Source organism: Fonsecaea pedrosoi (genome assembly GCF_000835455.1).
Source record: "Fonsecaea pedrosoi CBS 271.37 unplaced genomic scaffold supercont1.8, whole genome shotgun sequence".
NCBI classification, from domain to species: domain Eukaryota; kingdom Fungi; phylum Ascomycota; class Eurotiomycetes; order Chaetothyriales; family Herpotrichiellaceae; genus Fonsecaea; species Fonsecaea pedrosoi.
Genome location: NW_013550608.1, coordinates 327,324 through 353,865, shown reverse-complemented (window position 1 = coordinate 353,865; position 26,542 = coordinate 327,324). Strand labels below are relative to the sequence as shown.

Sequence of the window (26,542 nt, the reverse complement as noted above, 5' to 3'; positions counted from 1 at the left end):
CATTCACCCAGTTGGCCTTGTTGGTCGTCCCTATGAGTAAGAACCCAAGCATTCTTCTGCATCAATTGAACAGTGACCAACTCTTGCTTCCATCTTCTGCTGAGCCCGAACCGGGCTTGACACCCGGCTGTAACTCCTCTCACCGATATCTCTCTCCACGAACCGAGCTAATGCCAGACATCTAGTCGAACCTCCCGGAGACAGAAATCCTGAGCAAAAGGAGGAGCGCATACAAATGGACCAACCAGCTCGGTGAGGATGCTGGCCTTTTGTACCTGAAGGGCTTTTCGCTTCAGACGCCGGCCCGAAACCTGACACTCCCGGACCCATCCTCCCTGCCATCCCTCCTCCATGAACCATTCCATTACCTGCTTTGTTTTCTCCAGACTCCAAACAAGTCGACGGGACGGCCCTAACCAAAGACGGCTGGACCCATCAAGGCTGTCTCCCTCCACTGCGGATACTTCTTTGATAATCCGACTTCATCAAAAGCCTGTGACAATTTCCCACGTCATGCCAGTGGACTGGAAAAAGCCATGTCCTTGTCAAATTCCGAGTCCCTCTTAACACATTAAACCACGATGGCTGTGTCTTTGCAAATTTCCACTCGTGTCATTCGCGGATTGTGTCTGTGTTTTTTGACCTTGGCTGCATGATTGGATGTGGCTAGAATGTCTAGCCACATGATAAGAGCCTATCGGGCTACCCCTCGGCTCGAGGCACACTGCGCTCGACATGTGAGGGCTAGCTGGTCAGTCCTGGTGGTCCCAAGCGCGGCTGTGATGTAGTGCCTGCGCCCGATGAGGCCGTCAAAGGAATCGTTGGAGAGTAATCGTTCCATCCCTTCTCTTTGCCTGGTGACAACTCCAAAGAAGAGATGCAATCAGAAGCACAGCATAGTGCCTTTCCTGCCCAAGCCTGCTTCATGACCAAATCCCTTGCGACGGCCAGGCTGTCTCATGTCTTCTGAATCAGAAGCCCCATCCGACACGTGGTCCAGTCTCATCACGGATTTGAAAGAAACAGCACTGGGCGACCAACAGACACCGACTCCTTGTTCCAACGAAGCAGAGTTCAGGACCAATTTTGAGTCGCTCTGCAACGACCATTATGAACCAAATGCTCAGCGCCTGCTTAACCTGTTCTCTCGACAGCATGGCACGATTACAACCTTTACCAGCACAATAGATAGCGCACAAAATCTCCAGCCACCTGACACACTTAGCGATTTGTTCTGGCAACTTGCTTTTGCAACCATCCAGGTCGGCTCATGTCGGACGTCTCTTCAAAATTGACACCCATGGCTAATTGACTCAGGCCGCTCTTGACGCCGGATTGTCACTTAAAGACCTCTTCGAAGAATTGAACCCCCTCAATCAAGCCCTCAAACCGTTCGGACCGCAACTACCGCAATTTCCAACCCGACCCCGTGTGCAAGAACCTCTTCAGGTCGTATTCAGAGAATATATAGAGTGCTACAGCATCATGCTAAGTCACTTCGCGTCACATCCCCCTGGTGAGGCAGTTTCATGCATAATCTAAAAAGGCCCGAAATTGATGGCAATAGGTCTTACGTTCGACACCTTTCATTCCCGAGCCGAGACTGCAGCTGAGCTGTTTGAATCGTCACTGGAAGACTGGAAAGAGGTGGTGAAACGTTTTGGAGAAGAAGAAACTAGGTCTCTGCCTCCGTTGCCAAATCCGGGCTTGAGCCATCTGTCTCCTGGCTTGACTACAAGCGCACGCTTTCAGTGGCTTGAACCATTGGGCACGGGCACATATGGCCAAGTTTCAAAGGTCCGCGAGGTCTCTACAAACAGCATCTATGCTCAAAAAACCATCCGGGTCCAAAATAGCCATCGTGCGAGGAACATCATCGAACAGCAGGTCCGAAACGAAGTGGCCATCATGCACAAGCTCCGCCACCATCATATTGCCTCTGTCCTTTTCTACGTCAGGGACGAAACTACCTTCTCCATCATCATGCTCCCGGTGGGCGACTACGATCTTCGACATTTCTTGGAAGTGAATTGTGCCGGGTTCCCCCGGACAGAGACGAGGCACCTCGATCAGTGGTTCGGTTGCCTGGCCTCAGCACTGGCATATGCACATCAGGAGCGAGTCAAACACGAGGACATCAAACCCTCAAATATACTGATCCGGGATCATCAGCCTTACCTGGCAGATTTTGGTAGTGCGATAGATTTCTCCTTGATGGAAGGCAGCACCTCGACGGAGGAGTACATTGTGGGCACACCAGTGTACTGGCCGCCAGAGCCACTGCAGCAGCGAGGACGAGCAGCCGACGTCTTTGCTCTAGGGTGTGTCTTCAGCGAAATGCTCACGGTACGGCAGCACAGATCATTGCAAGAGTACCGTGATGCTCGCTATCTCCCTCATGTCGACAATGGGTATGCCTTCCGGACAAACCTAGAGGTCGTGAATACCTGGCTTCTGGACCTCCCTGACAATGTTGGGCCTCCAGAAGTCAGGTCTCTTTTGCTGGAGCAGACAATGGTATGTTTCCTGGAAGTTCCTGTCAGACTCTTCAATCCAGCCGCGTCCACTTTTTCCCCAAAGAAGACCAAATTGCTGACTTATCTGTTGGGGCGTCTCTAGAACATGCTATCTGAAGATCACACGCAAAGACCAGAAGCACGCGTGGTGAAGCGAAATTTTCGACATGAGGGAGACGCATTGTTTTGCCTTAGTTGCGCATGATGGGAGAAGCATGATCCTGTGGCAACATCTTGAGCGGGTCTTCTAGCCAGTTTCTTCGGTAGCCGTCAGGCTTCCAATTTTGGTATGCCTATACGTGGTATGAATCTTTCCTTGCTCTGCTCACAGCTCCTCTGAAGCACTCGTGGCAGATTGGGACGCAGCCTCCAATCCTGCCCGAGACAATTCGTGTTCCTCGAAATTGTCAATTTCGTCCATCCAAGGAATTCCTTCCTGAGCACCGAGATGTGTGATTGTCAATGCTGCGGCTTTACAAGCACGAACAACTGCCTCTCTGATATCCCATTGTCCCATCTGCTTCTGTCGCAGATAATCTGTTGCGTACGCCCCCGTGAATGTGTCCCTGAGATTCTTGTCAGCATTCGTTCATAGTACTGGTCCTAACCACATCAAAACTTGCCCTGCCCCTGTACAATCTACCACGTCGACCTTGAAAGCCGGCACATGGCCAAACTCGTCGGCTCTGCCAAAGAAGGCTCCACGTGCTCCCAGGGTCAGGACCACGTTCGTCACCCCTTTCCCAAGGAAGTACTCGGTAATCTCTTGCCAGGTCTCTTCATTCACTTCTTCCACTTCACGGCCAGACATAGTCGCTGCCTCCGTCTCGTTTACCAGCAAATGGGTGATCAGCGGGTAGTAGTGGCTCAGGATGTAGTTGGCCGGTGCGGCGTTGAGCAAGAACTCGATACCTGCTGCACCAGCCGTTTCGATCATCTGCTCAACCACGGTGCGATCAATTTCCATCTGTGCAATGACTAGATCCGGTGGCCGCCCGTTGGCAAGACTGTCGAGGTTGGCAAAATAGTCGACCGACAATGCATCATTTGCGTTGCTGGCAAAGATACATCGGTTCTCTCCATTGGCGGATTCCACTAGGACGAAACTGATTCCTGTCGGTCCATCCACCTTCTGAAGGCGCGACACATCGACTCCGTTCTCTTGCAGCGCGTCTTCAAACATTTGCGCATACTTGTCATCTCCCACCGCGCCGATCATACATACTTCAATCTCCTTGTCATTGGAGTAGTCGATTCTCTCATCGGATGAGGTTAATTTGCCCTCGGAGGGTCGGGCATGGCTGCTTCGATAGACGGCGATCGCCGAGTTTGCTCCTTTCCCTCCCAGTGTCTCATGATATTGTCTTGCCTTGTAGCTTTCTCCACGATCCGGTATACGGTCGGTGATCATGATACGGTCAACATGGAGAGACCCGACAACGGAGATGAGTCGTGGGGCCATCGAGCCAGAACGGCCCATGGTCGGAGGGGTGATGTGTCCGGACTTGACGCCTACTCTTCCACGTTGATAAAGGGCAAGGTGAGAGAAGAGACCCTGGTTGCTGCAACCGACCAATCGAGCTCAAGTGCTTCGGGTAGACAGAACAGCAACGGTGGATTTCCAGATGATAAGACGATCGAGCCCGCGCCGCATAGTGCTTTCTCCACTGTGATGAAGTTAGTGCGCCCGATGTCTAGGGGTGAAGTGATATTGACTCATGTCTATAACCGGTGAGGCTGGAGTATTTTAGCCATCAGGATATCGGAATCCATGGCGAACCTTGCGAACCTACCTGGCATGACAAGGCAGATTTATGCCTTGTTGGCTACTGTGCGGGAGAGGGAGTGAGAAGTGATAGGCTGCGGAAGTGGTGCCATCCGCACCTCGAACGAAATGAAGCCAGAGTGCCAACTTGTAGGTGAGTGGCGGCTGTGCGTTGGCAAGAATGGTTGGCTCCTTGTAGGGATTTTATGCACGAGGTCTGGAACAAGCTTGAGACTTTGACGGGCTGCCCCTCATGCCTCATGCCTCATTGCCGTCCCCCATGACCTGAAGCCTGTCAAAACTCTCTCCCACCTGCGCCCCTCCCGACCTTTGCCAATCGCACCACCCAGGCTCTCCAACTGCAAAGAGGAAAGCTATCCCAACCCTGGAGACGCCCTCGAGAGCACTAGAGCATGAGGGCCAGACCCGACCCTTGATCCTGGATTTCAGCCGCCTGCAAGATGCACGACAGCCTTTCTGGCGGGGGCTATATATGCCGCGGAATTCCCTAGTGGAAGTACTCGCTCAAGTCTCCCAAGCAGTCTTGTCATGAGCGCTCCTCAAGTCTAAGGACCTTCGTCCTGGTAGAAGAACAATCGACCATACCGGCCATCGCCGTGTCTTTCTCCCACGCGGCCAAAACAAGATGGAAGACGGCTGACCGGTATTCCAGTATAACCGATCCGTGTCCAATAATGCTCAGCAGTCACAGATACAGAACCACATCGAGCCGCTAGCCTTTTGCCTCACGAACCACTGATACTCACGCTTCCAAGTCAGCAGCTGGTACAATATCTTCTGAATTTGCTCGAAACGGGTCGTTGTGATTGCCGTTGGTCAACTTTTGCAATGTGCCGGTAGTTCAACATGAGTGGCCTGGATGCAGCTGCAGGCATTGCTGGCCTGTTGACCCTGTCCTTTGCCTGTGTTCAAGGTTGCATCAAAGGGTTTACCCTGCTACGTCGGGCGCGCAGCCATGACCGTGATGTGGCGGTCGTGAGCCTCATGATCGAGCTCGAACAGCACAAATTTCAGACCTGGGCCGAAGAAGCAGGTTTGTTTGAGGATCCGCCAGACCTACGGGTGCACGCCCGAGATGCTCGCTATGTGCCAAAGATCTTGGATCAATTGCGGAGACTGCTGCTTGATGTGAGTGGACTCAGGAAAAGATACAACCTGGAGATAAGGGAGGGTTCGGAAATCCTCGACCTCGACGAGGGAAATCCCATGGGCGTCAGGCTATCTTCACAACCCCGAAAGTCGCTGTCTGAGCTTTTTCAGCACAAAACAAACTGGAGAAAGTGGACCTGGATTGCTTTCGACGAGAAGAACGTTCGCACATTGATGGATGATGTGAAAGTCTTGGTTGACCAGCTCCAACAGTTCCTTGAACACGAAAGGCAGGTCAAGATGGAACAGGCATTTGATGTGTTCCTCAGGACCACCGTGGTCAAGACAGCCAACGAACAAGAGTTGGGTGTTATCGGTCACGACCACAACCGCTCTTTCTCCAAGGGAGCCATCCCTGCTGCCGCTCGCTTGAAACGACAAGGTCTCCTTCTGGGAGTTGCAGATACATGCACAGACAACCATACACTCATCCCAAAGCCGGAATCTGGGAGACCATCAACTTTGAGGGACTCGCACTCTTCCCTCTCCAGTCTGTCGGTCGGGTCTTTGTCTTCGTCCTCGTCAAAGTCGATGAGGCTGAAGTCGAAGGAGCTCATCGTTCCACCGTCACGCATGGAGGGCCATCGTTACTTTGCCTGGTATGCGCGTGAGCCTGTCCTGCTCGAATGGAAAAGCGGTGGTGGCGGAATCAAGCTTCCACTTCTTGAGAATCGAGTGGACCGGGTTTCAGCATTCTTGCACGAACTAGATCAGTCCTTTCACAGTTTACCCTGCCGTGGCTACATCAAAGACTGGGCTGCAAAAGACCGATATGCCTACGTCTTCGATCTTCCCTTTGGTGTCTATCCTCCGACAATGCAGAAGAGCCCAGTCAAGAGACATATGGACCTCCCACCGTTGCCAAGTATGCATACATTGCGAGACATGCTAGAAAGACCGATGGAAATCCCGTCACTCAATCTTCGGCTGTCCTACGCCATCACGCTCTTGGAGACGTTGCTACAGATCCATACCGCTGACTGGCTGCACAAGGAACTTCGGTCCAACAACATCCTATTTATACGTGGACCTCAATCGGACAATGCATCCGATGAGGATATCTTGCTTTCGCCCATCTATGTCGCCGGCTACGTCTATGCAAGAGTAGACAGTCCTAACGAACTCACAGAGCCTACCGAGTCCGACTTTGAGAACGATCTCTACCGACATCCACTGTCGATGGGGAGCTCCAGAGTTTCATATCGTAAGAGCTTCGACATCTTCAGCGTCGGTTGCGTCCTCCTTGAACTCGGATTGTGGACTAGTCTGCCCGACATTTTGCGCAGTGGGTCGAGAAGCCTGCGGCCTGGTGTAGGCCTGTCGGATGCCACTTACAAGTATCCGGATTTCTCATTTTCGTCGTCGTCATCCACGCTTACGCCGAGGTCATCGTCCAACTCGATCAATAGACAGAGCCGTGATAGTTTGAGGGAGAGGCATAGTCGCGATCTGAAGCTGCGGAAGAGCGTGCACTCTGTCGACCAAGAAGTCGGCGACGACAGCCCTGCTTTCGACCTTCTGGAACTGCGACATCAGCTACTACTCTCCAACGTGAGCGGAGCACACAGTCCCGAGCCGTCCACGATGAAACCTACCTCATACAACGAGATTCTCAGGGCGTTGAAGGCGGCCGCAGGCATTGGATATGCAAGGATAGTACAGAGTTTTCTTGGAGTGGTTGAAAACATGACGGCGACTGAGAGCAATCCGGACATGGCGGGACACATGGATGAGCATGAGTACGCGCTCAAGTTGGAGATGGAATCTCTCGAGTCTCTCCGGGCCATTGCAAAAGTCATCTGATAGAGGCATTATGTTGCGCACATGGGGGACATGAAAGCCCCCAAGGGAGCCACCCCCGGTTCATGTGGCTTCGTCTATTGTAGCTAGTTGTGTTTCAGCCTGATGGCTAGCCTCAACCTCAACCTCAGCAGCTGGCCGCGACCAACTCTGCTGCCTTTGGCTTTGTCTTCGTTTCTATTTTCAGTCGCGCCTCCCAGCGTGTGAAGTGTTTGCTGTAGGATGTCTCGGCGGGAGTTTGTATTTTGTTTGATTGATTTCACAATGTACATGATGTCTTGACTTGCTTGTGTCTCTTGTACATTGTGTGAATCTTTCCCCCATTGAAATCATGGCGCCCGCATCTTTGTCCAGTACTGACTCTGAAGCGTCCATGATGCCAGACGACGTGTTTAGTGATGAATCCGACTTCCACGGTGAGTTGCGGGCTACAACGACATCTTGTCTTTTCGTCTTCTTTTTTTTCCGCCGGGGTTTATCATTCGATTTGCTGACCTGATATCATCTCTGCCACGCAGGGAGCGTGGAGACCAAGTCCACATACCAAAAGCTGGCCGCATCATACGATCCCCAAAAATATTGGGCCGTCCACGAGTGGTCCACCCAAGTGAATGCCGCCAAAGGCAGGGTGGCGTGGCTCGAAGCCGCTAGACTGCACGCAGAACTTGCTCTGGGGAAGCAACGGCAAGCGGAGCGCAAAACAGACGATGGACAGGCCGGGTCACAGCAGGCGGAAGGGGAAATTCGCGTGGGTTTCGATGGAGATGGAAAGAAGGGAGATGGAGATGGAGAAATGGATGTCGACACCAAGGTCAAAGCCCCAACGAGCCCTGATCCTGACACAGAGGACGAGGATGGCAAAGACGATCGCCGCACGCCGCCGCGGAATTTCTACGAGGGCATCCCTTCTGCCAAACAGCTCTCAGAGTCTGTTTCCGACTTCCTCGCCCGTTTGCCCCCATCGACCACGACGTCTGGCTTAGCTGGACGCCAACCGTGGATCTGGATCGCGAACCCGTACCCTGAGCCAGTACCTAGCAGACGGTCAGCAGGAGAGTCACGAAGCACGAGGACCAACACCAGCACCAGCACCGACCCGGAATTCGGCAGTGGTGATGTCGCTACGTTCCGCCAACTCGGTACGCGTCTCCTGGAAAGATATCTCTCCCGCAAAAATGAGACGGAACTTCAGAACCCCGGCAAAGTACCCGGGTCGATCACGCGCATGCTGCGTCCCGATCGCCTTCAGTTGGAATCCGACATTAGGGAGCTAGCCAAGGCACACCGTATCACGGCGGGCAAGTGGATGCTGTTTCCCAGAGACGATGAAGTTGACACGGTATGGGCGGTCGTTGCGCGCGGTGTGTGGGACGGGAAGTTGGGTACCGGAGCCAAGGTGGCGACGGCCAAAGGCGAGGGAGAGATGGTGGTCGATGACGACAATGCCGATGACGGTGGTGGTGATGGGAAAGACAACGGCTTACGCCTGATATGCATCTACACGCGCGACTTTTCCGACCAAGCAGACGTCAAGCGCGTCCTGCAGGCCATGAAAGACCTGGGCCTACTCGGCAGCAACATCGACCTCGACGGACGCAACGCCGGTCTCAGGACCATCTACTACAAGTGCGACGCCTACACCCACCTCGGCCTGAGCAGCGGCAACGAGTACAAGTTGCGCGCCAGCATGTACTCGTCCCGAGACCTGTTTCCCGCCTGGTACAATGGTGGTGCCGGTACAGGGCGTGGACACTGATGATGAAAAAGAGAGGTGCCCGAGAGGAGAATCAGTCAAGTGTGTGTGTGTGTGTGTGTGTGTGTGTGCATATCTATGCATATGTGTCCATCATGGGTGCGCAGATTGGCTGTACAGGGGAATTCCAATCCAATCCATTCCAATCTGAACTAACAGAACAAGGGAAAGAGAACGAACGAGTTACGAGTTTCTGCAATCGGAATCGGAGGTCTGGCGTCACTGTAAGCGAGCGAGCGAGCGGTTCAAGCCATGCATGCAAAGTACCGAGGGGATAGGTGACTTAACTATCAAGTGTTTGTCGAAGTAATAGCAAAAAGACAAGAAGAAAAGCGGTCCAAGGGAAAGGGAAAGGATTGAAGTCTCTTCATCTTCATCTTCCTGCCTTGTCTGTGTGTGCTCGCTTGGAACTCTACAATCACGCCCGTCGTCCGTCTCGCTTCCTCTCATTCTTGTCCTCCCTTTCCCTCCCTCTGCCTCATCATCATCATCTCATCGGCGTTGTTGTCGTCATTGTATCACATCATACCGTCTCTGCTCTATGTCCCTCCGTTTCCCGCCTACCGCTGATGCAAATGATAACAAAAAGTCCCAGGAACAAAGGAGAGGCAAGACTCGAGACGATCTTGGAATGTGTGTGCGTGTAGCCCCGGTCTCTTAGCCAAGATGCTTCTCCTCTCCTGTGCAATCTACATGGCCTTGGTCGGATTCGCCATGTCGTGTACATCCAACATGCACGTCTGCACATCTCCTTACATCTGTACAAGTGGCCGGTTGAAGAACGACGACCAAGAGTCAGAAATGTCTTTGGTTCTTCATTTCTTCCCCTTTTTAGCCGCCTTGGCTCCGCCAGCAGTGCCCAGCGCCGCCTCTCTCAACTTGGCCTCACGCTCGTTCTTCTCCTTGTCACGGGCATCTTTCTCTTCCTTCTCGGCCTGTTTGCGTGCGGCAGCGGCCTCGCGTTGCTCGCGGATCAACTTCAGCCGCGCCAGGTCGGCTCTTGCTTCGTCCGTCTTGCCCTCTGCGTGGAGCTTCTGGTATCGCTCTCTAGCTTGCTGAGCAGCAATGGCTTCTCGTTCCCGCCTGCTGAGGTTTTCCTTTTCTGTTTTTTTCGGTGCCTCACCACTGGCACCCGTGACCGCCCGCGCTTGCGACCTTGCCTTTTGTGTGTGGTTGGGATTAGCGGGCATATCATCGTCATCGTCTTCCTCCTCCTCGTCCTCCTCATCCTCCGAAGTACTAGGCAAGTCTCCCACTGCCGCGGTCTTCTGGTTCTTCTTCGCAATAGCCTCTTGCTTCTTCTTACGAGCTAGCTCCTTGCGTTGTTCTCGAGTCAGCTCATTTGACGGGGCCTGCGCTGAGGAGGCTCCCTCGCCAGAGTCATCTGAAGATTCTCCTTCTGACTCCTCCTCTTCTGAAGACTCGTCTTCTTCTCCTTCTGCCGGGTCTCGCCACATGCCCATCTGATTCCCCTCCTTGTCCAGAGGTTGTAGGTCACGGGAGAAATGTTTGCCTCCTATCATTCAGTTTTAGCCAACTGTGTGGTGGAGTAGACTGGGTGAAACCAGGCTGTACATACCTCCTCGGGTAGGCTTTGAGAATTTTCCTCCTCGTCCTCGTGGAGGCATGGTGGAGAGTCTAGAGATCAAGGGTCCTCGGGCAAATAGATGGTCGAGAAGAGCGGTGGGGTATAGGAGAGTTGTGTGCGAGGGGGGTAAATCGAAGTGCTGGTCAACAGAGGGCTTGGATCGGCAGGTGAGTCTATTAGAAGCACTCTCTCTGGAAGTACAGTCAGTAAAACACCCATTCAGCCCGAACACGGAGCAGAGACTAGAGGCATGTGACTGGGACAAAGAGCGGTGGCATCAGAGGTTGCAACCAAAAGATTTCTTTGTGCCCAAAACGCGGGGGAAATGGGGAAAAGAAGAGGGCGCACAGAGCTGATAGGGAAACCAACCTGGACTTCTTCTCAGTAAAAGAAAGGAGACTGTAGCACAAGACTAATCTGCGGCAGTGTAGTGAGTAAGAGGGCAAAGTGACCTGTCGAAAGTACTGAAGAGGGGGAAAACAAGAGTAACAAGGCACGCAAGGACAAAAATGATTCAGAGATGCCAAACGCCGCCCGCTGAGTTGTCACTGGAGCCACAAGTCTCGTCCCACCAATCAGCTTAAACACGAACCGCTCTGTTACCCTTTGTGCCTCTGGCCAATCTGTGAATAAGACGTAAATGACTGGTTAGAGAATAATAACACATCCAAGTCAACCGGATAGGCCCATCTTGTGTGGTCAAGTATGGGACCCGATTATCGACTACAGACCAAGTAAATCGTCAACATAGACCAGCTACTCTTTTTGTGTCCTGTCCAGATCACCAAGTTAGCCACCAACTGGCTACTCATTCCTGGACCAGTTCATCGAGGCCAAGATTGTGTCCTGAAATCCTACATGAATGGAAAAAACATTCATCGTCATATCAGTTCCAAGAGCTAGGTCTATCGAATGCCCGAGTCGTATCAGCAGTAAAGGTCCACCACGGTGATCTGTTCTGTGTTGTTTCCCTGCCCTCAATGATTTGAATCTTGAATGTTTGGTAAAACTCTTTTTTTTTCCAATGATTTATGTCGTCTTGGTCTTTGTATTTTGGGTGGACAGAGAATGACAGCCGCACATCAACGTTCCTGCAGACGAGGAAAGGCGCAGCTGCCGTTGTCGCTTCGCGATGGATGGCGTTAAGTGAAGAGGAGTGCTCAGTCATAATCCTTGCGCCCGGGAGCCTAGAGGTTTTCGGCCTTGTTCAATGCCGCGATGGTCGCGATGACATCGCTTGGCTCAAGCAAGTGCCATGTCGCCAGGGTGCGTTTGCTGCTGGCGCCCACTGTACACGCAAAGACGTGTTCCTTGGGAAGGTCTGTCTTGAGCAAGGCGCGGAACATGTCTGGACAAAGTCGCAGTCAGTGAAATGGTGTCCTGCATCCAAGGAGGGCGCCGCGGATATGCGCAAAGAACTCACCTTCATCCGTCTGGTCATCCCCCAGACACAACACAAACTCTGGTGGTTCCCCCCTCGCGTATCCGTACTCGTTAATCAACCTTGTTGCGATGAAGCCCTTGTTCACAAACTGCGGCCTCACCTCCAAGTTGGCCTTCCCGCTCATTACCTCAACATCCCAGTTTTTCATGACATTCTCCTCTAGGGCCTTGCGACACTCCCTTGCCTGGAACGCGCCAAAATCAGGGTCAGCCTGCCGATAATGCCACGTGAGTGCAACTCGTTTCTTCTCAATCCACGATCCTTGAGTGCGTTCTGTATAATAAGAAAATACCTCCATCACTTCTTTCTGCCACCCCATGTCCATGGCTGCAGCAAGATTTTCCCATGTTTCCGACCCGGGCCGTCGTAGGAAACAGCCATGCTCAGCGCTCAAGCCCAGTTCAGTAATGTGACCCATCCATTCTTCGAGAAAGGAGGCATCACGGCCACTGATGATCCAGACATTATTGCGTGGGTCGGCGGCGAGGGCCTTGAGGGTACGGATGACTCGGTCAGATGGAATTGCCGCATTGGGGTCCTTTACAATCGGTGTGAGTGTGCCATCATAGTCGAACATGAAGAGCCGTTTCTTTGCTGCATGGTATTGTTGGATCATTCGATTGCGATCCAGTGCCGGCGTCAGATCGCTTTGTGTGAATGAGGTGAGGTTGGTGAGCAACCGTTTGAGAAAGCTGTTTGACCAGGTCGCCACATTGTGAGTTGTCACGTAGTTGTAGAGTTTCTCATGGTTGCTCTTCTTTAGGGCTTCCGGCATCTCCAGTGCCTGCTTCAGTGCGTCTGCAACGCCACCCAAATCCCACGGATTGATGTGGATGGCATTGCTCAAGCTGGCCGCAGTTCCGGAAAATTCTGACAGAATCAATGGACCGTGATTGTTCTTCTGGCAAATGACGTATTCCAGACTGGTCGTGTTCATACCGTCTCTGACACTCGTGATAAGTCCCACATCTGCGATGCGAAGAAGAGCAAAATATTCCTGTGACGAGAGATATTGTGGATAGTGTTGCACTGGAGAATGGCTCAACGACCCGTACTGGCCATTGATCCTGGAGACCAGATTTGAGATCTTGTGTTCGATCTTGTGAGCCCCGTCCACCTTTTCTTCCATCACGCTCGTGGGACTGGTCACCTGAATAAGAACCACCTTGTCACGCCACTCTGGGTATCGTTCCAAGAAGATCTCAAATGCCATCAATTTTTGCGATACCCCACGGACGGTATCAAGTCTATCACGACCAACAACAATCTTCTTGCCGGCGTACATTTTCTTCAAGGCTTTCATGTTTTGTTCTATTACAGGGTCACCGAAAGCTGTCTTCTGTACCGCTGCCACATCGATGCCAATGGGGAACACGTCCACAGCGACGTGAGCTCCGTATGCGTCCACACCTGCCGAGCTCGATTCGAAACCTAGGATGCGTTTGCAGCAGGAGTTGAAATGTCGGGAGAAGCTGTATGACTGAAAGCCAATCATTGTCGCACCCAACGCTCCAGTCAGGATATCTTTTCTTCGGGGTAGACATCGCATATATTCGCTACTAGGGAATGGGATGTGAAGGAAAAAACCGATGTAGATGTTGGGGATGCGTTGACGCAGCATGCTTGGTAGTAGCATCAAGTGGTAGTCATGAATCCAGACAATATCGCCCGGTTGATAGATGTGTAGGATTCGATCGGCGAAGCACTGGTTCATCTGCACGTAATCTGCCCATGAAGTCTTCTCAGCTCGGCCATCGTCGGGACCGTGGTGTCGATAGTGAAAAAGGGTGTATAGTTCGTGCTCTGCGTATTTGCGCCACCGGCTTTGGTCTTTGAAGATGTAGTCGCCGTCCTCGTCTCCCTGTCCCTCCGGTAGCCAAACAGGGAGAACCTTGCCGTTGGGATGCTGCGCCAGGACTTTCTCTAGACGGTTCCGGTCTGAACGAGGCAATCTCAAATGGTCAGGATGAGGCACATGAGTATTCGAGGTAGTGCCGTTCACGGGGTAGGGTGCGGCAGATTTGTTGATGGGATGGGGAGCTTGTGCCGTCGCAATTGCCGCCGCCGCATCAGACTGTAAGATGCTGATTGCCCTCGCCTGTTGCTGCGTACGGATCTCGCCCGTCCAGCCCACCAAGGTGTGATTCCAAGGCGTCTTATCCGACGAGAGATGCGCGAATGAATCAAACAGTGCAGAGGTGCCGCGTCTGTTGGAAAGCGCCCATTCACCATTTCCTTTGTGCGTAAGTTGATATGGGATACAGAAAGTAGCACTGATGACATTGCCACTCAGTCGCAAACCAGGATACGCTGTTCGCGGGTCGACCTCCAAAGCCTCAGCACCTCTAGAGTCAACAAGACTGAGCCGACGTAGTAACTCCTTTCCGGACCGTGCCCCCCTCGCAACCTCTGCGGGTGATTCTGAAGCGGCCGACTCATTGGTAGACTGTTTTTGAGGCAGAGAGAAATACGAGGTTGTGGGCCGCTCCTGTTCTGGTAATATCTTCTCCGATTCACTTGTCAACCCCGATCTAGGGCCTGGAGGATCATTGTCGGAACGAAGGACTTGACTGGGTGAAGCTGTATGTGTGACCATGGTAGCACTGCTGAAATGAATCAGAGGCAGAGATGATGGACTAGGACATATAAGAAGAAAGTGCTAGAAATGCTAGAATCAGCCTCTTCATCCGAATGAGGAAAATTCACGCTGATCAGGGAATTCGGTGAGCGAGTGATGTGTAGGTAACGCAGCCCAAGTGATGATAGCGGGGTAGGTGAATAAAAGGTAAAAAATAACAACGCAGGAGGCCGAGACGTAAAGATCACACAGGGTTGACAAGGAATTGTGGTAGAGATTGGGAGAGGCGGGAAGTACCTTTGTAGAAGCTATCACAGATTCTGACAAGGTCGGGCACGAGGCTCAGGCGATGATGTCGGCGTACAGAAGGAGCAAGGTGGAGGGCGAGGTTGGATTTACTTGTACCGATTACAGGCGTGGTCTCTCCCTGGGTTTGTGGGTTCACTCGGAAGGCAATCCCGGATCGAACAGGTTCGTCATACGAGTATGTACCTTGCTAAGCGTCTTGGGTGTCATATAGCTGGAGATGGATGATGGGGACGAGAAGTGTTGGCCCACGGTGGAAGTGGCTTCATCAACAGAGATATGAGAAGAGTCCCAAGTATTGTAACTGCCATTGCACATGCTTTTCCCTCCTCTTTTCTGACGCCTCACAGGGCTCTAACCAGGAATGTCGGATGGGGTGAGGTATGGCACTCGGTGCTGTCTGTTCGAGCTCTTGCAGGCTTTACATGGAAGAGGATTGGCTGCGCTAGGCAATGTGCTGGATCTGCTGGTTCAGATCGAAGGTGGAAGAAATCCCTACCCTAGACTGAGAAGTTCAGTGAGGATACGCTGCTAGATCATTCGTTGGTGACCGCTGTTGGGAAAAAGTTACGGGGGTGGTGGTAAGAGAGGGGCAACAAGGTGCGGCCTGACTTGACCAGGTAAGAGCTCGGATTGATGGGAATGATGGGAATGAGTGGAAATGCAGAACCACCAGGGCCTGGGCCATGGGCATCATTATTTTAGGCGTGGATCCCTCTAAACGACTGCCTATAAGTACTCGGTGAGTCGGTACTACACAATAGGTCGGGCAAGCCCCGCGCCTGAACTGGCAGCCCAAGCAGCCTTGTTGGCCCCTAGGTTTTCCGCTTGTGGGGCGAGCAAGCTTGAATCGGGCAGCCGCCAAGCCACTCGCTAAAATACCCGCTACTCGTGGTTTGACGCCTCGACGAGTAGCCTGTGATGTTTTTTCTTCGGAGCATCCAAAATTCAAGCGCATGTGCAGTGCAAGTGATATCGCATCGAGATCGAGTCACCGCATCACAGCCTGACCACTCTGCCATCTCTGAAAGAATACAGGTCGAATCTGTCGCTCGCCGAGTAATCCCCTTCGATTTCCTCCTGCTGTCGGCCGGATCTGCAGAGCATTCTCTTCTCCTCACTCCTATGCTGCATGCCACCAGTCCACGAGTACCTCTCTCGAAATGCCGCTTGTGGCCGTCGTCATGCTTCCCTCTACCTCAGTCCCCTACCAAGTCTCGGGCAACGTCGACCTAGATCCCTCGTCGGTACCTTAGTACCACTTGCCACTGTTCATATCTCTTCTCGAGATCCTCAAACTGCTTTCACCACGGAACCAAACATTGATATTAAGAGTCTGCACAATACCCTACGTGCTCATCGTGAAGCAAATCGCGCTTCACTCGTTCGAAAGACTTACAATGATGGCTCATCCGTCCGGCTACGTGATTCCGATGAACAATTCCCATCTTTCGAGGTCAAGACCCCAGTGGTGCGAAAAGAGACTGGGCGGTTCAAAAGGGTGGAACTCGCTCCATTCAAGGGATTCAAAGGCACGAGTCGCGATCTAGATCTGTTATGGCGAATAAATGAAGCCGAGAAGGATCCTCCAGTACACTATCGTCTTCCATGGCTTCGTTATCTACATAACCCGGTCCCAAATTCCTACTCGTCCGCGGTTGAGCAGCTTGGTGATGAGATCCGGGCTTTCGAAAAGTACACATCTCCTTCAACAGAAGAGCAGCGCGCTGCGGACGACGCTTTCAATGATCTTGTTGACTGCGTCAGGGACGTTGCGGGAGACCTCCACGTCGATATGATCGGGTCTAGGGCGACCCGACTTGCAGATCCCCTATCGGACTTGGATATTAACGTCTCCAGCTCCGGACGACCTGGCTCAGTCAACGAGCAGGCGCAAGGATCATCTCTCACTATACTAAACAAGCTCTACAAGATGTTTCGTTCTCCTCCAAAAACAACCAATCTCTTCCACTTTCGCCCGATCGAGGTCCAGCTTTATCTCAAGCAAGCCCGGGTGCCCATTCTACTCTGTCAGCACAAGGCATCAGGCCTCCCTATCCAGATCCAGTCTACGCCCAGAACATATGACAGCCGCGAATACGTGAAAGCGTGCTTGAAGGAATATCCGTCCCTGCGAGGTCTTTTCAAGGTCCTGAAACAACTCTTACAGATGCGTGGACTCACAGTCGGCAGCAATGGAGGTGTCACGTCCTATCCACTCTTGCAGATGATAGTCGCAGCTTTGAAGTTCTCCGAGGGCAAGTTTCATCACGCGGATGTAGGCAACCAGTTTCTTTTCTTCCTAGATTTCTACTCAGACATCGACTTTTCTACACACGGTATTTCCACCGAACCCATCGAGTTGTTTTCAAAAAGTGTTGTGCGTGCCGGCAAGCACAACGAAGGGTATCAGCAAGCAGTCGTGCGGTCCCAGACAGCAGATAGGGAGCACTCCCACGCACGTCCCAGGGCTTTTCAAGGACCAGGCCGAAAGTGGTCCTGCGAGGGGATGGAGTATCTCATGACTCTGCAAGATCCTGTTAACCCTAAAAACGATCTTGGGAAATCTGGTTTTCGGATCAACGATGTGCAGGAGACCTTCATTGCCATTCGGGCGACGCTACACGCGACAATGTCGGACTGGGACAAGAATCTGCAGACTTGGCAGAAGCCAAAACAGCGAACTCGGCCACCGTCCTTACTTGAATCCTGTGTGGGCGGAGATTATCGAATATATGAGCACGAGAGAGACGACTTGCGACGCTTGGGACACCATTCACTAGAGGCGGCAGCGGCAGTGGAGACTTGATAAGCCGCCCGGTCGCCATTGTTATCAACGAATCGATTTCGTCTGCGCAGATAATGTCAATGTTGATGGATACCTATCCTAGTGCTTTTTTCCTTCTTGGACTATTCATGTGGATTCAGCATCTACCATGGCCAAAATTCAGGCACTAGATAGCATAAGCCAGTGCAGACGCACTGCACTATGCCCAACCCGGCTTCCTCTTTTGAGACCTGCGCATACCAGAACGGAACCGGCCAGCGTCAGCGGAAACAAGCTCCCTCAACCTGCTCAACACCCTCCGCGCCCTTCAGCCAGCTAACCCGATCCTTAACATACTGCTCCACTCGAGGCTTTAACTTTGTCTCGTGCAAATGAAAGTCGTCAACTGTGCCGATACGCATGACAAGTTTGTCTGGAAAGCCGGAGCTGATGCGATACATGAGCGTGCCACAGGTGGAACAGAAATGATTGGCCATGGTGTGCCCCGTGGCGATAGTCTTGGATTGGGCGAAGGAGGTCAGATTGTCCTTGCCACGGAGGTGCGTGACATGATCGCCGGCGACGATGAAGTTCGACGCGAACATTGAGGCGGTGATCTTGCGGCAGTCGGTGCAATTGCAGACGAAAGAATCAACAAACCCGGGCTTGTTGGTGGGAAATTTCAGCTGTACGGCGCCACAGAAACAGGTGGCTGTGGCTTCTGTCTCTCTGGACCAGCCATCATCGGCGCTCCCGGCAAGAGGAATGTAGGGTTTCGACATGTCTGTGACGTCTTGGCTGGACATGGTTGTTTGCTTGTGTATGGCTGTTAGGCGTGATGCAGGATTCGCCGTCTGCATGGATTTTCTCACTGGGTTCTGATGCGGTGGTGGCTTGTACAGAGAGGCACTGATGTTGAGATTGATGTTATCGTTCTGGTGACGAAGTTGCGCCTTTATATACACCTGCCAGACACAAGTCTGAACGGAACCCGGGGCTTTACAATGCTCCAAAAGCTCCCAAGAACGATATCCTATTTGTCATACACGGGCGAGCGATCAAGTACGTGGCCCAATGGCTCCCATACATCGTTTTCCTTTCTCAAGAGATATTTTCCCGATGAGGGAGAGTATATCTAGTATGGGGAGGATCATTGCGGTTGAGAAACGGGATGAATATCTTGCCGCCCTCGAGCTATACCCGATTTGTCTCGATATTTCTACATCAGGAAATAGCCACAATGAATGTTGCCGGTGCGCGAGGCTCAAGGGACGATGCGCTGCGGTTCGCACAAAACACCGTAAACTCTTCAGGACCCTTTGCAATATAATGAAAATGCCTCAAAAGGTCTGGCTACTGGTCATTGATTTCACCGACCTTAGTCTGGATCCAGATCTATAATTCATGTACGCGTCCTTGGGATGACTGCGTAGACCTAACCTTACCTCTGCGGCATGCTAGTCTATGTAATAGCACTGAGTTGAAAGGTCGGAAATCGACCTTAAACTCAACGGTCGAGATGGACGCCTACCTACTTGGTAGGTAAGAGAATTGAGACTAGATTTATACAGCTGTAGAGCAAAGTCGATGACGGCTTCTTCGAATCCTTGTTGGCTACAAGCAGCAGAATGACGTGCGAGGCTGGCACTTTGGTTAAAGCAGCGTGGGCTATGCGGATGAGGTGGCCGTGGGATATTATTATTTCGCAGCCCAACCTTCTCGTTGACATCTTCATGTTGACATCTTCATCTTCTCGCACTCCTTTTCCCTTTGCAGACTGTTGACAAAAGCCAAAGACCTTTCCTACCTTTGGCCCGATGAGCAGTCCCCGAATCACTACTCCGCGTCAATATGGCGGCTCCCACTTTGGCGCCACTGCAGGGGGGTCCGATATTCGCATGCCTCGTTTCTTCAAGCGGTAAGCAGTAGGACGACTCTTGGCCCTAGCTATTGTTGTTGACGATATGATGTGGCAGACTCTTCAAGTTTCCGCAGATGGACTTCGAGATGGCTGTGTGGGAGATGACACATCTGCTCATTGCGCCGAAGAAGGTCTTCAAGTCCATCTATTACCACAAGCGTGAGTTGACCCAAATACCTACATTGCTTATCCTCGAAGCTAAGAGAGATGGGCAGAGACGAGAAACACCTGGCACCGCCCTGATCCGTCCTTCACCTACCTGTTATCCTTTTTCCTCCTGCTCACATCCTTCGCCTGGTCGCTCGCCTATACGCCGTCGTTCGCTTCCGTCGTCAAGCTGGCCTTGATGTTTGTCGTGATTCATTTCCTGGCAGGATCTCTCCTTGTATCAACACTGGCATATTATCTAGTTGGCCGACTTCTAGGTCCTGGAATCGCCGGACTTCCCGGTCGCAGGCGCCAACAAGGGCTGTTCGGCCCTCCAGGAGGGTCAAGAAGAGCTGAGGTGCTGGAGTTCGGATACTGCTTTGATGTCTCGATACGGGCGTTCTTCCCGCCATACGTGCTGCTTTATATCGTCCAATACATCCTCATGCCTATCATCAACCATCAAAACCATGCATCAACCTTTTTCGCCAACTTGCTTTACCTTGCTGCGGGAATCTACTGGAGTTTAATCACCTTTCTGGGATACAATGCACTGCATTTCCTGCATCACACACAGCTTTTACTCTCGCCCATGTTGGCATGGATCGTGATATGGCTGGTGTGCACGATTCTGAACGTCAATCTCACGACTTTGGGGACGAAATGGCTATTTTTGGGCGTAAAGGGCTGAAAAGGGCGGCACATCAATTTAGAACAGTGACTGCTGGTGCTCGGAAGGATACCGAGCGCACAATCTGGCTGCATGTCGGAACTCTGGAAGTGTCCATTTGAATTTGTTCTCTTGAGGCGGTGGATATCTAAGCGATAACCTCATATCAATTGACAACATGCGCTCAATCACGGAGACCCCGATCTCTACCTGTCAATGCTGTGCCAATCCAGGTGTCAAATCAAGCAACGAGGGCTTTTGAGAATCGAGGAAGGGGAAACCTGGCGTGAATCGCGAAATATCATTACAGTTTTCTATCCAATCGCGACACGAGCATGTTACTCCCATCACGAACTCCCGCTTCGCGGCACAGTCGTCAAATGCGACATCAAACAGGATAATCGCCGAGATGTGGCTCAGCACCCAGCGACAGGGCACCTTATTCGATCAACTTTACAGGCGTGGCGTTCGGTAGCGGGGGAGAGCTAATGCAGGTCCGTCGATAACTTTTGATCTTGGCCACCCTGCGGCCCACTGCGACCCCAAGGAGGCGGATGATCTTGGATATTGGACTGGACTGGTAGGGGTACTATGCGCAAGAGTTGAAATTGTATAAGATGGGACAACATACAACTCGGTGCGTGGCGACAACACCGTGATGAACTGATGATTGCATAGGTTATTGAAATTGCATCTCTACTGGCGGTAAGATCGAACCAACTGTCAAATTGACAACCTTGGGGTGTCAAGCCGAGAACAGACAAGTGACCTGTCTTCCGCTGTCGTCCAACGCATACTTGGTACTCCGGATGACTCCTGTGGGACCATGACTCCGTAGGTATTGGTGGGTATCATTCTTCAAAGCAATCAAATTGCTTTCGGAGCTGACTTGTACCTCGTACTTGGTAGCTTTAATAATGACAGAGCGCCGTTGGATATCGGGAGGACAAAAGCTTATGTATTATCGTCTCCTAATTCTACTCCGTATCAGATACCGTGTAAGGAAGATTCTAGGATTTCTAGGTAGTGGTAGCCCAGAAAACCTACTCCATACCTAGCACTTGCAAGTAGTCAGACACGCCAGAGTCTATGTACCTAGGTACCTGCCAAGTGCCTGCTAGGTCGGTAACTAGTGGTACAAGGGGCCCTGCAAGGGGCTGCTTGGGTACCCCTGGCTGGTGGCCCTTACAGATGGTGCCCCCTATCCTTGCATTGGCTGGCGTTAGCTGCTGGATCCAAGCCTAAAGGATCCACCAGTGACCACCTCCAATGCCTATCGCATTGCTGTCCCTTGGCCGTCTTTGAACAACCCCCCGTAAAATACACAAAGCTGCACCTCCGCGCTGAGATCTCTCGCCCGCATCCTCAGACACTTTAAGGCTACGTACCCAGCCCATCCAGAGCCATCTTCTGAAAACCTATCCTTCATCATTTCCACATCGATCTATATATCAACGGTGGGACATGCGCTGGGACATCGTCCAACACGTCCCAGGTCGTGCGACATTTCACGAAGGATCGAGGAGTTAGCTGTCTCATCTCAGACAGCCACGCGCGCACCGTTTCTCTCGGGTCGCAGGCTGACTTTCGACACCCAAATCAGTTTTCCCGCAGACAATGACCCCTCCACCGAGTTTATCCTCGCCGAAAAAACCAAAGAGTCCTCGCCGTCAATCTTCTAAACAGTTCAAGGTCATTGAGCATTCGAAGCCACATAGCAGCGCCTTGCCTGTGTCTCCGACCAGACAATCTCGACCGCTTCGACAATCGAATGGGGGTCTACCGAGCAGACAAATGGCGGGAACAGGAACGTTCCTGGCTGAATCACCACCAATGGATCACATCCACGACAATGATGATATCGAAGACCCTCATGATCTGTCCTTCTCCAGCAACCATATTCTCCGAGCATCCATGGTCGATAACCTCGTCATGTCGCTCGATCAATTCTCCGGCGGTGTGTTTGATGACGGCCCATACACTCCCCGAAGTAACAGTTATGATACAAGTGTGAGGATTCGCAAAAGAGGACATACATTCTCATCTTCGACATCTTCGGAGAATGATGTACAACACATAAGACCCATGCAGCAGATGCCACAGACAATTCCCAGACTCCCTGTCCGCAACAGTGTCAGATACCAAAAGGACCTGCAGAAACTGCCTAGTATATTTGGAGAAGACGAGGATTCGGTCCGCGCAAAGGTCTATGATGCACAAAGAGCAGCACAACCTCGTCACCCGAGGCGGAAAAAGAATGCTTCTGGTGGCGGCAGGAGTACCAACAGCAGTGCATCTTCGAGTATTGACCTGGGACATCTAGCCAGTCTGAGTGGTAGGCTAGGAGGGCCAGGAAACAGACGGTCTCGGAGCTTTGATTTTGGTGCTAGACCGCGAGATCCACGCACAACTAAACCTCCCGGAGGTGTTGATGGTGCACCCACTCCGGTGATATTTCCGGGGCCGGAAGCTCAGAACGGAACACCAGGAGTGCCATCTGGTCCACCCCTTGTCCGGAAAAACAGTGCCAAATCCTCCAAAAGCGCGTATGTCAAGAAAGGCCGAACAGCAGCATTGGGCTCCAATTCTGGCCGGAATGATTCTGTTCCCCAGCTGCCTTCGATGAAGAGTGTACCGAGTTTCAACACCGTCGAACACAGGGCGAATATAGGGTCATTACACGAGACAATCGCAGTCCCCAGACCAGGCTTCTTTCGCCGTGTTTTTGGCTCGTCCAGAAACCCATCTGTGAATACGGAGACTGCCCCAGCGGTCAATGTACTCACCAAGTCACAACCCGGTCGAGCGACTCCGGTACAAGATGAGAATGCGCAAAACCCAACAACGCCGCCTGGAAAAATGCAAAAGGCTGTTCGGCGGACGTCCACCGATGCTTCGGCAAACAAAGAGAACCAGCCAGTGATCACCAAAAAGTCTTCTGCATTTTTCCGTCGAAGAAAGAAATCGGTTTCAAATGCAGTGCCCCCTCCACTGCCACTGACATTGAACTCGGACTTGCCAACGGATAATGAGCCTGTGGATGGGACAAGTCCAGTAAGCAGCCTCAGAGCGTTTATGGACCCTTACCTGGTCGAACCTCCATCTTCGGGAGGGCATGCTCATCCTCGTGGCCACAGTCGAACCAGTTCAATGCAAGGCTTCTATAACTCGAATCTACCACCTCCAGGGTTCAACTTATCGAATCAGGTTGTTAGTCGACCTAGAGCAGGGGGCCACCACCGATCGGAATCGCACGGCAGCAGTAAGACGTTAAAGTCGAACCCCAAACAGGTCTCAGCCCTTCGAATCCCTCATCAGGACTCCTTCCTAGCAGATAGCAGCAGTGCGGAGGAGCCGATGAAGCGATCTCCGTTTGATGCCAGCCACCATTCTGACAACGAGAGGCTTCCAATACGGTACAGGGGTAGTGTAGCCGACTTGAAACTAGAGCATACTCCCTCCGCAACCTCACTGCCTAGCCCTCTCTCTGATCCAAGGTCGGCTACGACGCGACAGGGATCATGGAAATCCGACAGGGTCTCACCTGTATCTCCCATGACTGCGGCTCCTACTCCAACCTCACAGAGTGCGGACCACGGAAACAAGTCGATATCAGCTAGGCGACAGAACACTCTGGAAGTTGTGCCGAAAGGAGCCAAGGGTTCTCCATTCGCGTCAACCTCTGACGTTAGTGAGTATAGATCAGCACCAAGCACTCCCTTGATCATTGAAACACCCGACGGTGAAATCGCATCACCGCTGAGCTCCAACCCGCCGACCGCCCCGCCGAGCGATCCTCAGCCCGGTCTTCAATCAAACCATAAAACGAAGGCTCGGCAGATCTTTAATAACACCGACGATGAGGTAGATCCTTCTTCCGCAGGTGCCTGGCTGGGAGATGCCGGACCAGAGAGGGAATATGTGCGCAAAGCATATATGGAGCTCTTCGATTGGAAGGACCAAAATATCCTGGATTCCCTTCGGGGTCTTTGTGACAGAATCATACTCAGAGGCGAGACCCAGCAAATGGACCGCATCATGGATGCCTTTGCCCAGCGATGGTGCGAGTGTAACACATCGCATTCATTTAGGTCAAGCGGTAGGAATTTTCTGACTCCTTTGGCACAATTTTACTGATATATGCAGATGTGGTGCACACAATTTGCTACTCGATCCTGCTCTTGAACACCGATCTTCACTTAGCAGACATTGATCAGAAGATGACGAAGGTCCAGTTTGTGCGCAATACGCTTCCGACAATCAAACGCGTCGCCCAAGGCTCTGAGATCGAGAAAACTTTGCGAGGCCCAAAGCGCACGACAGCTTCTTCGAATGATGATACACACAGCGTTGCGTCGGATCCGAAGCGGCCTGTCGACCCGCCAATCCACGAAGATGGCCATTCCGAACTAGGCGAGCCTGCACCAGAAGTCGCACAAGGGAGAGCGTGGGAGTTACAAATCGAAGGCGTTCTCAAGTCTTTCTATACCTCGATCTCACAGGAACCTCTCCCGCTCTTCGGCGCCCAGGCTGAACCAAACACACAACTCAATCAGTCTAACAACTTCTTGACCATCGGGGGTACTATGCTTCGCCGCACACCTAGCGTGCTTAGCAAGGCACACTCTGACACGAATCGAGGTCGGTATGCCAGCGAAAGCAAGTCACTCGGCGCCCGCTTTATTACAAAGACGCGGTCGAGACCACGGCTACCGTCTGCTCCGGGCTTTGCCTCTAGTAGAACTAGCATCGACGAGCAATCCTCGGCCTGGAGTCCATCAATGTCGAGCACATGGAGCAAGGCATCTCTGGGAAAGACATTGACGTCAATGTCGGTCGATTCGTTTGGCACTGAAGCTACTCACGCCGATTATCAATCGTCTATCGGTTTTGCGAATGCTTTGAGCCAGGCAATCATTCGGGAAGACCAACTAGAATTACCGATTGAGGACGGGGCTAAAGCAGTGTCCCTGCTTGAAGACGAGTCCCTTGAGCTTTGCGGCGCCCCGTGGGCGAAGGAAGGCATCGTGAAGCACAAATGCCATCTTGAAGGTGTTGACAAGAGATCAAAGGACAGGAATTGGAATGATTGCTTTGCCGTTATTGAGAAAGGTTACATGAGACTTTTCTCATTCTCGATGACCGCGAAGTCTCTGAGAAACAGGGCACGAGCTCCCAAAGTTCCCGCTGTCGTGGGCGGTGGGAATTGGCAGGACAATGCTGAGGAGTTGTGGAAATTCACCCTGCGCCATACCATTGCCAGCTCTCTTCCACCGCCCGGATACTCAAAGGCTCGACCCTATGTGTGGGCGCTCAGTTTGCCGACAGGCGCTGTTCATCTCTTCTCAGTTGGCACACCTGACATTGTGAAAGAGTTCGTTTCTACCGCCAATTACTGGAGTGCTAGATTGTCGAAAGAGCCGATGATGGGTGGTATCAGTAACATGGAGTATGGCTGGAGTGATGCCGTGGTCAATCGCTCCTTGACCTCGCCGGACCTTCAATCCGGACACAACGCGGCGATGAGCCCGCGCCCCAGCACACAGATGTCCATGCGGAGCTCCATGGACCACGTTGGCGGCGTCCGGCCGAAACTTCCTGGAGACAAGGCTCATATCAGCGAGTGGATGCCACCTCAGCAATCCATGTTTGCCTCTCAGTTGATGGAGGTGGACCAGCTTCGCGCATTACAGACCTATGTCACCAATGTGGAGGAAGAGTTGCAGCGGCACAACGAACTGCGAGGTCTAATGCTCCTAGCATTCACAGTCAAGCACCCCAACGCCACCAGAGCAATGAACAACTGGGAGCGGAAAAGCAGTTACTTGCTTCGAGAGATTGTCAAATTCCGCACGTACATCGATACGCTACAGAATGCACAGATGACGAAGGAGAAAATTTATCGGATGAGAAAGGAGGAAGAGAGAATACATCGTGCAGCGATGGACTCTAGGAACTAGGCCACGACGGCTCTCCCTGGGGACAATGTGATGCCCGAGCGGTGCTTTATGGATGTTCTCGAACGTGACATGGAGATCCTATTTTTGCTGATGATGGTGAGCGGTTGATTCGCTTCGTTGTACTATACCCTTGTACTTGTAGTAGACGACTTGACGA

The 26,542-nt window shown here is 52.2% G+C and overlaps 10 protein-coding genes across 10 annotated transcripts; 6 read left to right on the top strand and 4 right to left on the bottom strand.

The window, feature by feature from the left end:
- Positions 1-959: 959 nt before the first annotated feature.
- Z517_11439 (uncharacterized protein) lies at positions 960-2,619 on the top strand (the record flags this gene model as incomplete). The annotated part of the gene is made up of 3 exons (XM_013423023.1): positions 960-1,262; positions 1,318-1,516; positions 1,568-2,619. 3 exons carry the CDS (start codon positions 960-962, stop codon positions 2,617-2,619), a joined length of 1,554 nt encoding a protein of 517 aa, XP_013278477.1.
- Positions 2,620-2,841: 222 nt separating this feature from the next.
- On the bottom strand, positions 2,842-3,996 carry Z517_11438 (ribokinase; the record flags this gene model as incomplete). The annotated part of the gene is made up of 2 exons (XM_013423022.1): positions 2,842-3,082; positions 3,125-3,996. 2 exons carry the CDS (start codon positions 3,994-3,996, stop codon positions 2,842-2,844), a joined length of 1,113 nt encoding a protein of 370 aa, XP_013278476.1.
- Positions 3,997-5,148: 1,152 nt separating this feature from the next.
- On the top strand, positions 5,149-7,254 carry Z517_11437 (uncharacterized protein; the record flags this gene model as incomplete). Its single annotated transcript, XM_013423021.1, has 1 exon — positions 5,149-7,254. The coding sequence occupies one exon, from the start codon at positions 5,149-5,151 to the stop codon at positions 7,252-7,254; it is 2,106 nt and encodes a 701-aa protein (XP_013278475.1).
- A 328-nt stretch (positions 7,255-7,582) lies between these two features.
- On the top strand, positions 7,583-9,007 carry Z517_11436 (uncharacterized protein; the record flags this gene model as incomplete). Its single annotated transcript, XM_013423020.1, has 2 exons — positions 7,583-7,667; positions 7,770-9,007. The coding sequence occupies 2 exons, from the start codon at positions 7,583-7,585 to the stop codon at positions 9,005-9,007; spliced, it is 1,323 nt and encodes a 440-aa protein (XP_013278474.1).
- An 812-nt stretch (positions 9,008-9,819) lies between these two features.
- Z517_11435 (uncharacterized protein) lies at positions 9,820-10,632 on the bottom strand (the record flags this gene model as incomplete). Its single annotated transcript, XM_013423019.1, has 2 exons — positions 9,820-10,520; positions 10,584-10,632. 2 exons carry the CDS (start codon positions 10,630-10,632, stop codon positions 9,820-9,822), a joined length of 750 nt encoding a protein of 249 aa, XP_013278473.1.
- Positions 10,633-11,779: 1,147 nt separating this feature from the next.
- Positions 11,780-14,632, bottom strand: Z517_11434 (trehalose-phosphatase; the record flags this gene model as incomplete). Its single annotated transcript, XM_013423018.1, has 2 exons — positions 11,780-11,940; positions 12,016-14,632. 2 exons carry the CDS (start codon positions 14,630-14,632, stop codon positions 11,780-11,782), a joined length of 2,778 nt encoding a protein of 925 aa, XP_013278472.1.
- Positions 14,633-16,052: 1,420 nt separating this feature from the next.
- Positions 16,053-17,729, top strand: Z517_11433 (uncharacterized protein; the record flags this gene model as incomplete). The annotated part of the gene is made up of 1 exon (XM_013423017.1): positions 16,053-17,729. One exon carries the CDS (start codon positions 16,053-16,055, stop codon positions 17,727-17,729), a length of 1,677 nt encoding a protein of 558 aa, XP_013278471.1.
- Positions 17,730-17,968: 239 nt separating this feature from the next.
- Positions 17,969-18,493, bottom strand: Z517_11432 (uncharacterized protein; the record flags this gene model as incomplete). Its single annotated transcript, XM_013423016.1, has 1 exon — positions 17,969-18,493. One exon carries the CDS (start codon positions 18,491-18,493, stop codon positions 17,969-17,971), a length of 525 nt encoding a protein of 174 aa, XP_013278470.1.
- A 1,011-nt stretch (positions 18,494-19,504) lies between these two features.
- Positions 19,505-20,446, top strand: Z517_11431 (uncharacterized protein; the record flags this gene model as incomplete). Its single annotated transcript, XM_013423015.1, has 3 exons — positions 19,505-19,605; positions 19,664-19,767; positions 19,824-20,446. The coding sequence occupies 3 exons, from the start codon at positions 19,505-19,507 to the stop codon at positions 20,444-20,446; spliced, it is 828 nt and encodes a 275-aa protein (XP_013278469.1).
- A 1,596-nt stretch (positions 20,447-22,042) lies between these two features.
- Z517_11430 (uncharacterized protein) lies at positions 22,043-26,385 on the top strand (the record flags this gene model as incomplete). Its single annotated transcript, XM_013423014.1, has 2 exons — positions 22,043-24,524; positions 24,572-26,385. The coding sequence occupies 2 exons, from the start codon at positions 22,043-22,045 to the stop codon at positions 26,383-26,385; spliced, it is 4,296 nt and encodes a 1,431-aa protein (XP_013278468.1).
- Positions 26,386-26,542: the final 157 nt, after the last annotated feature.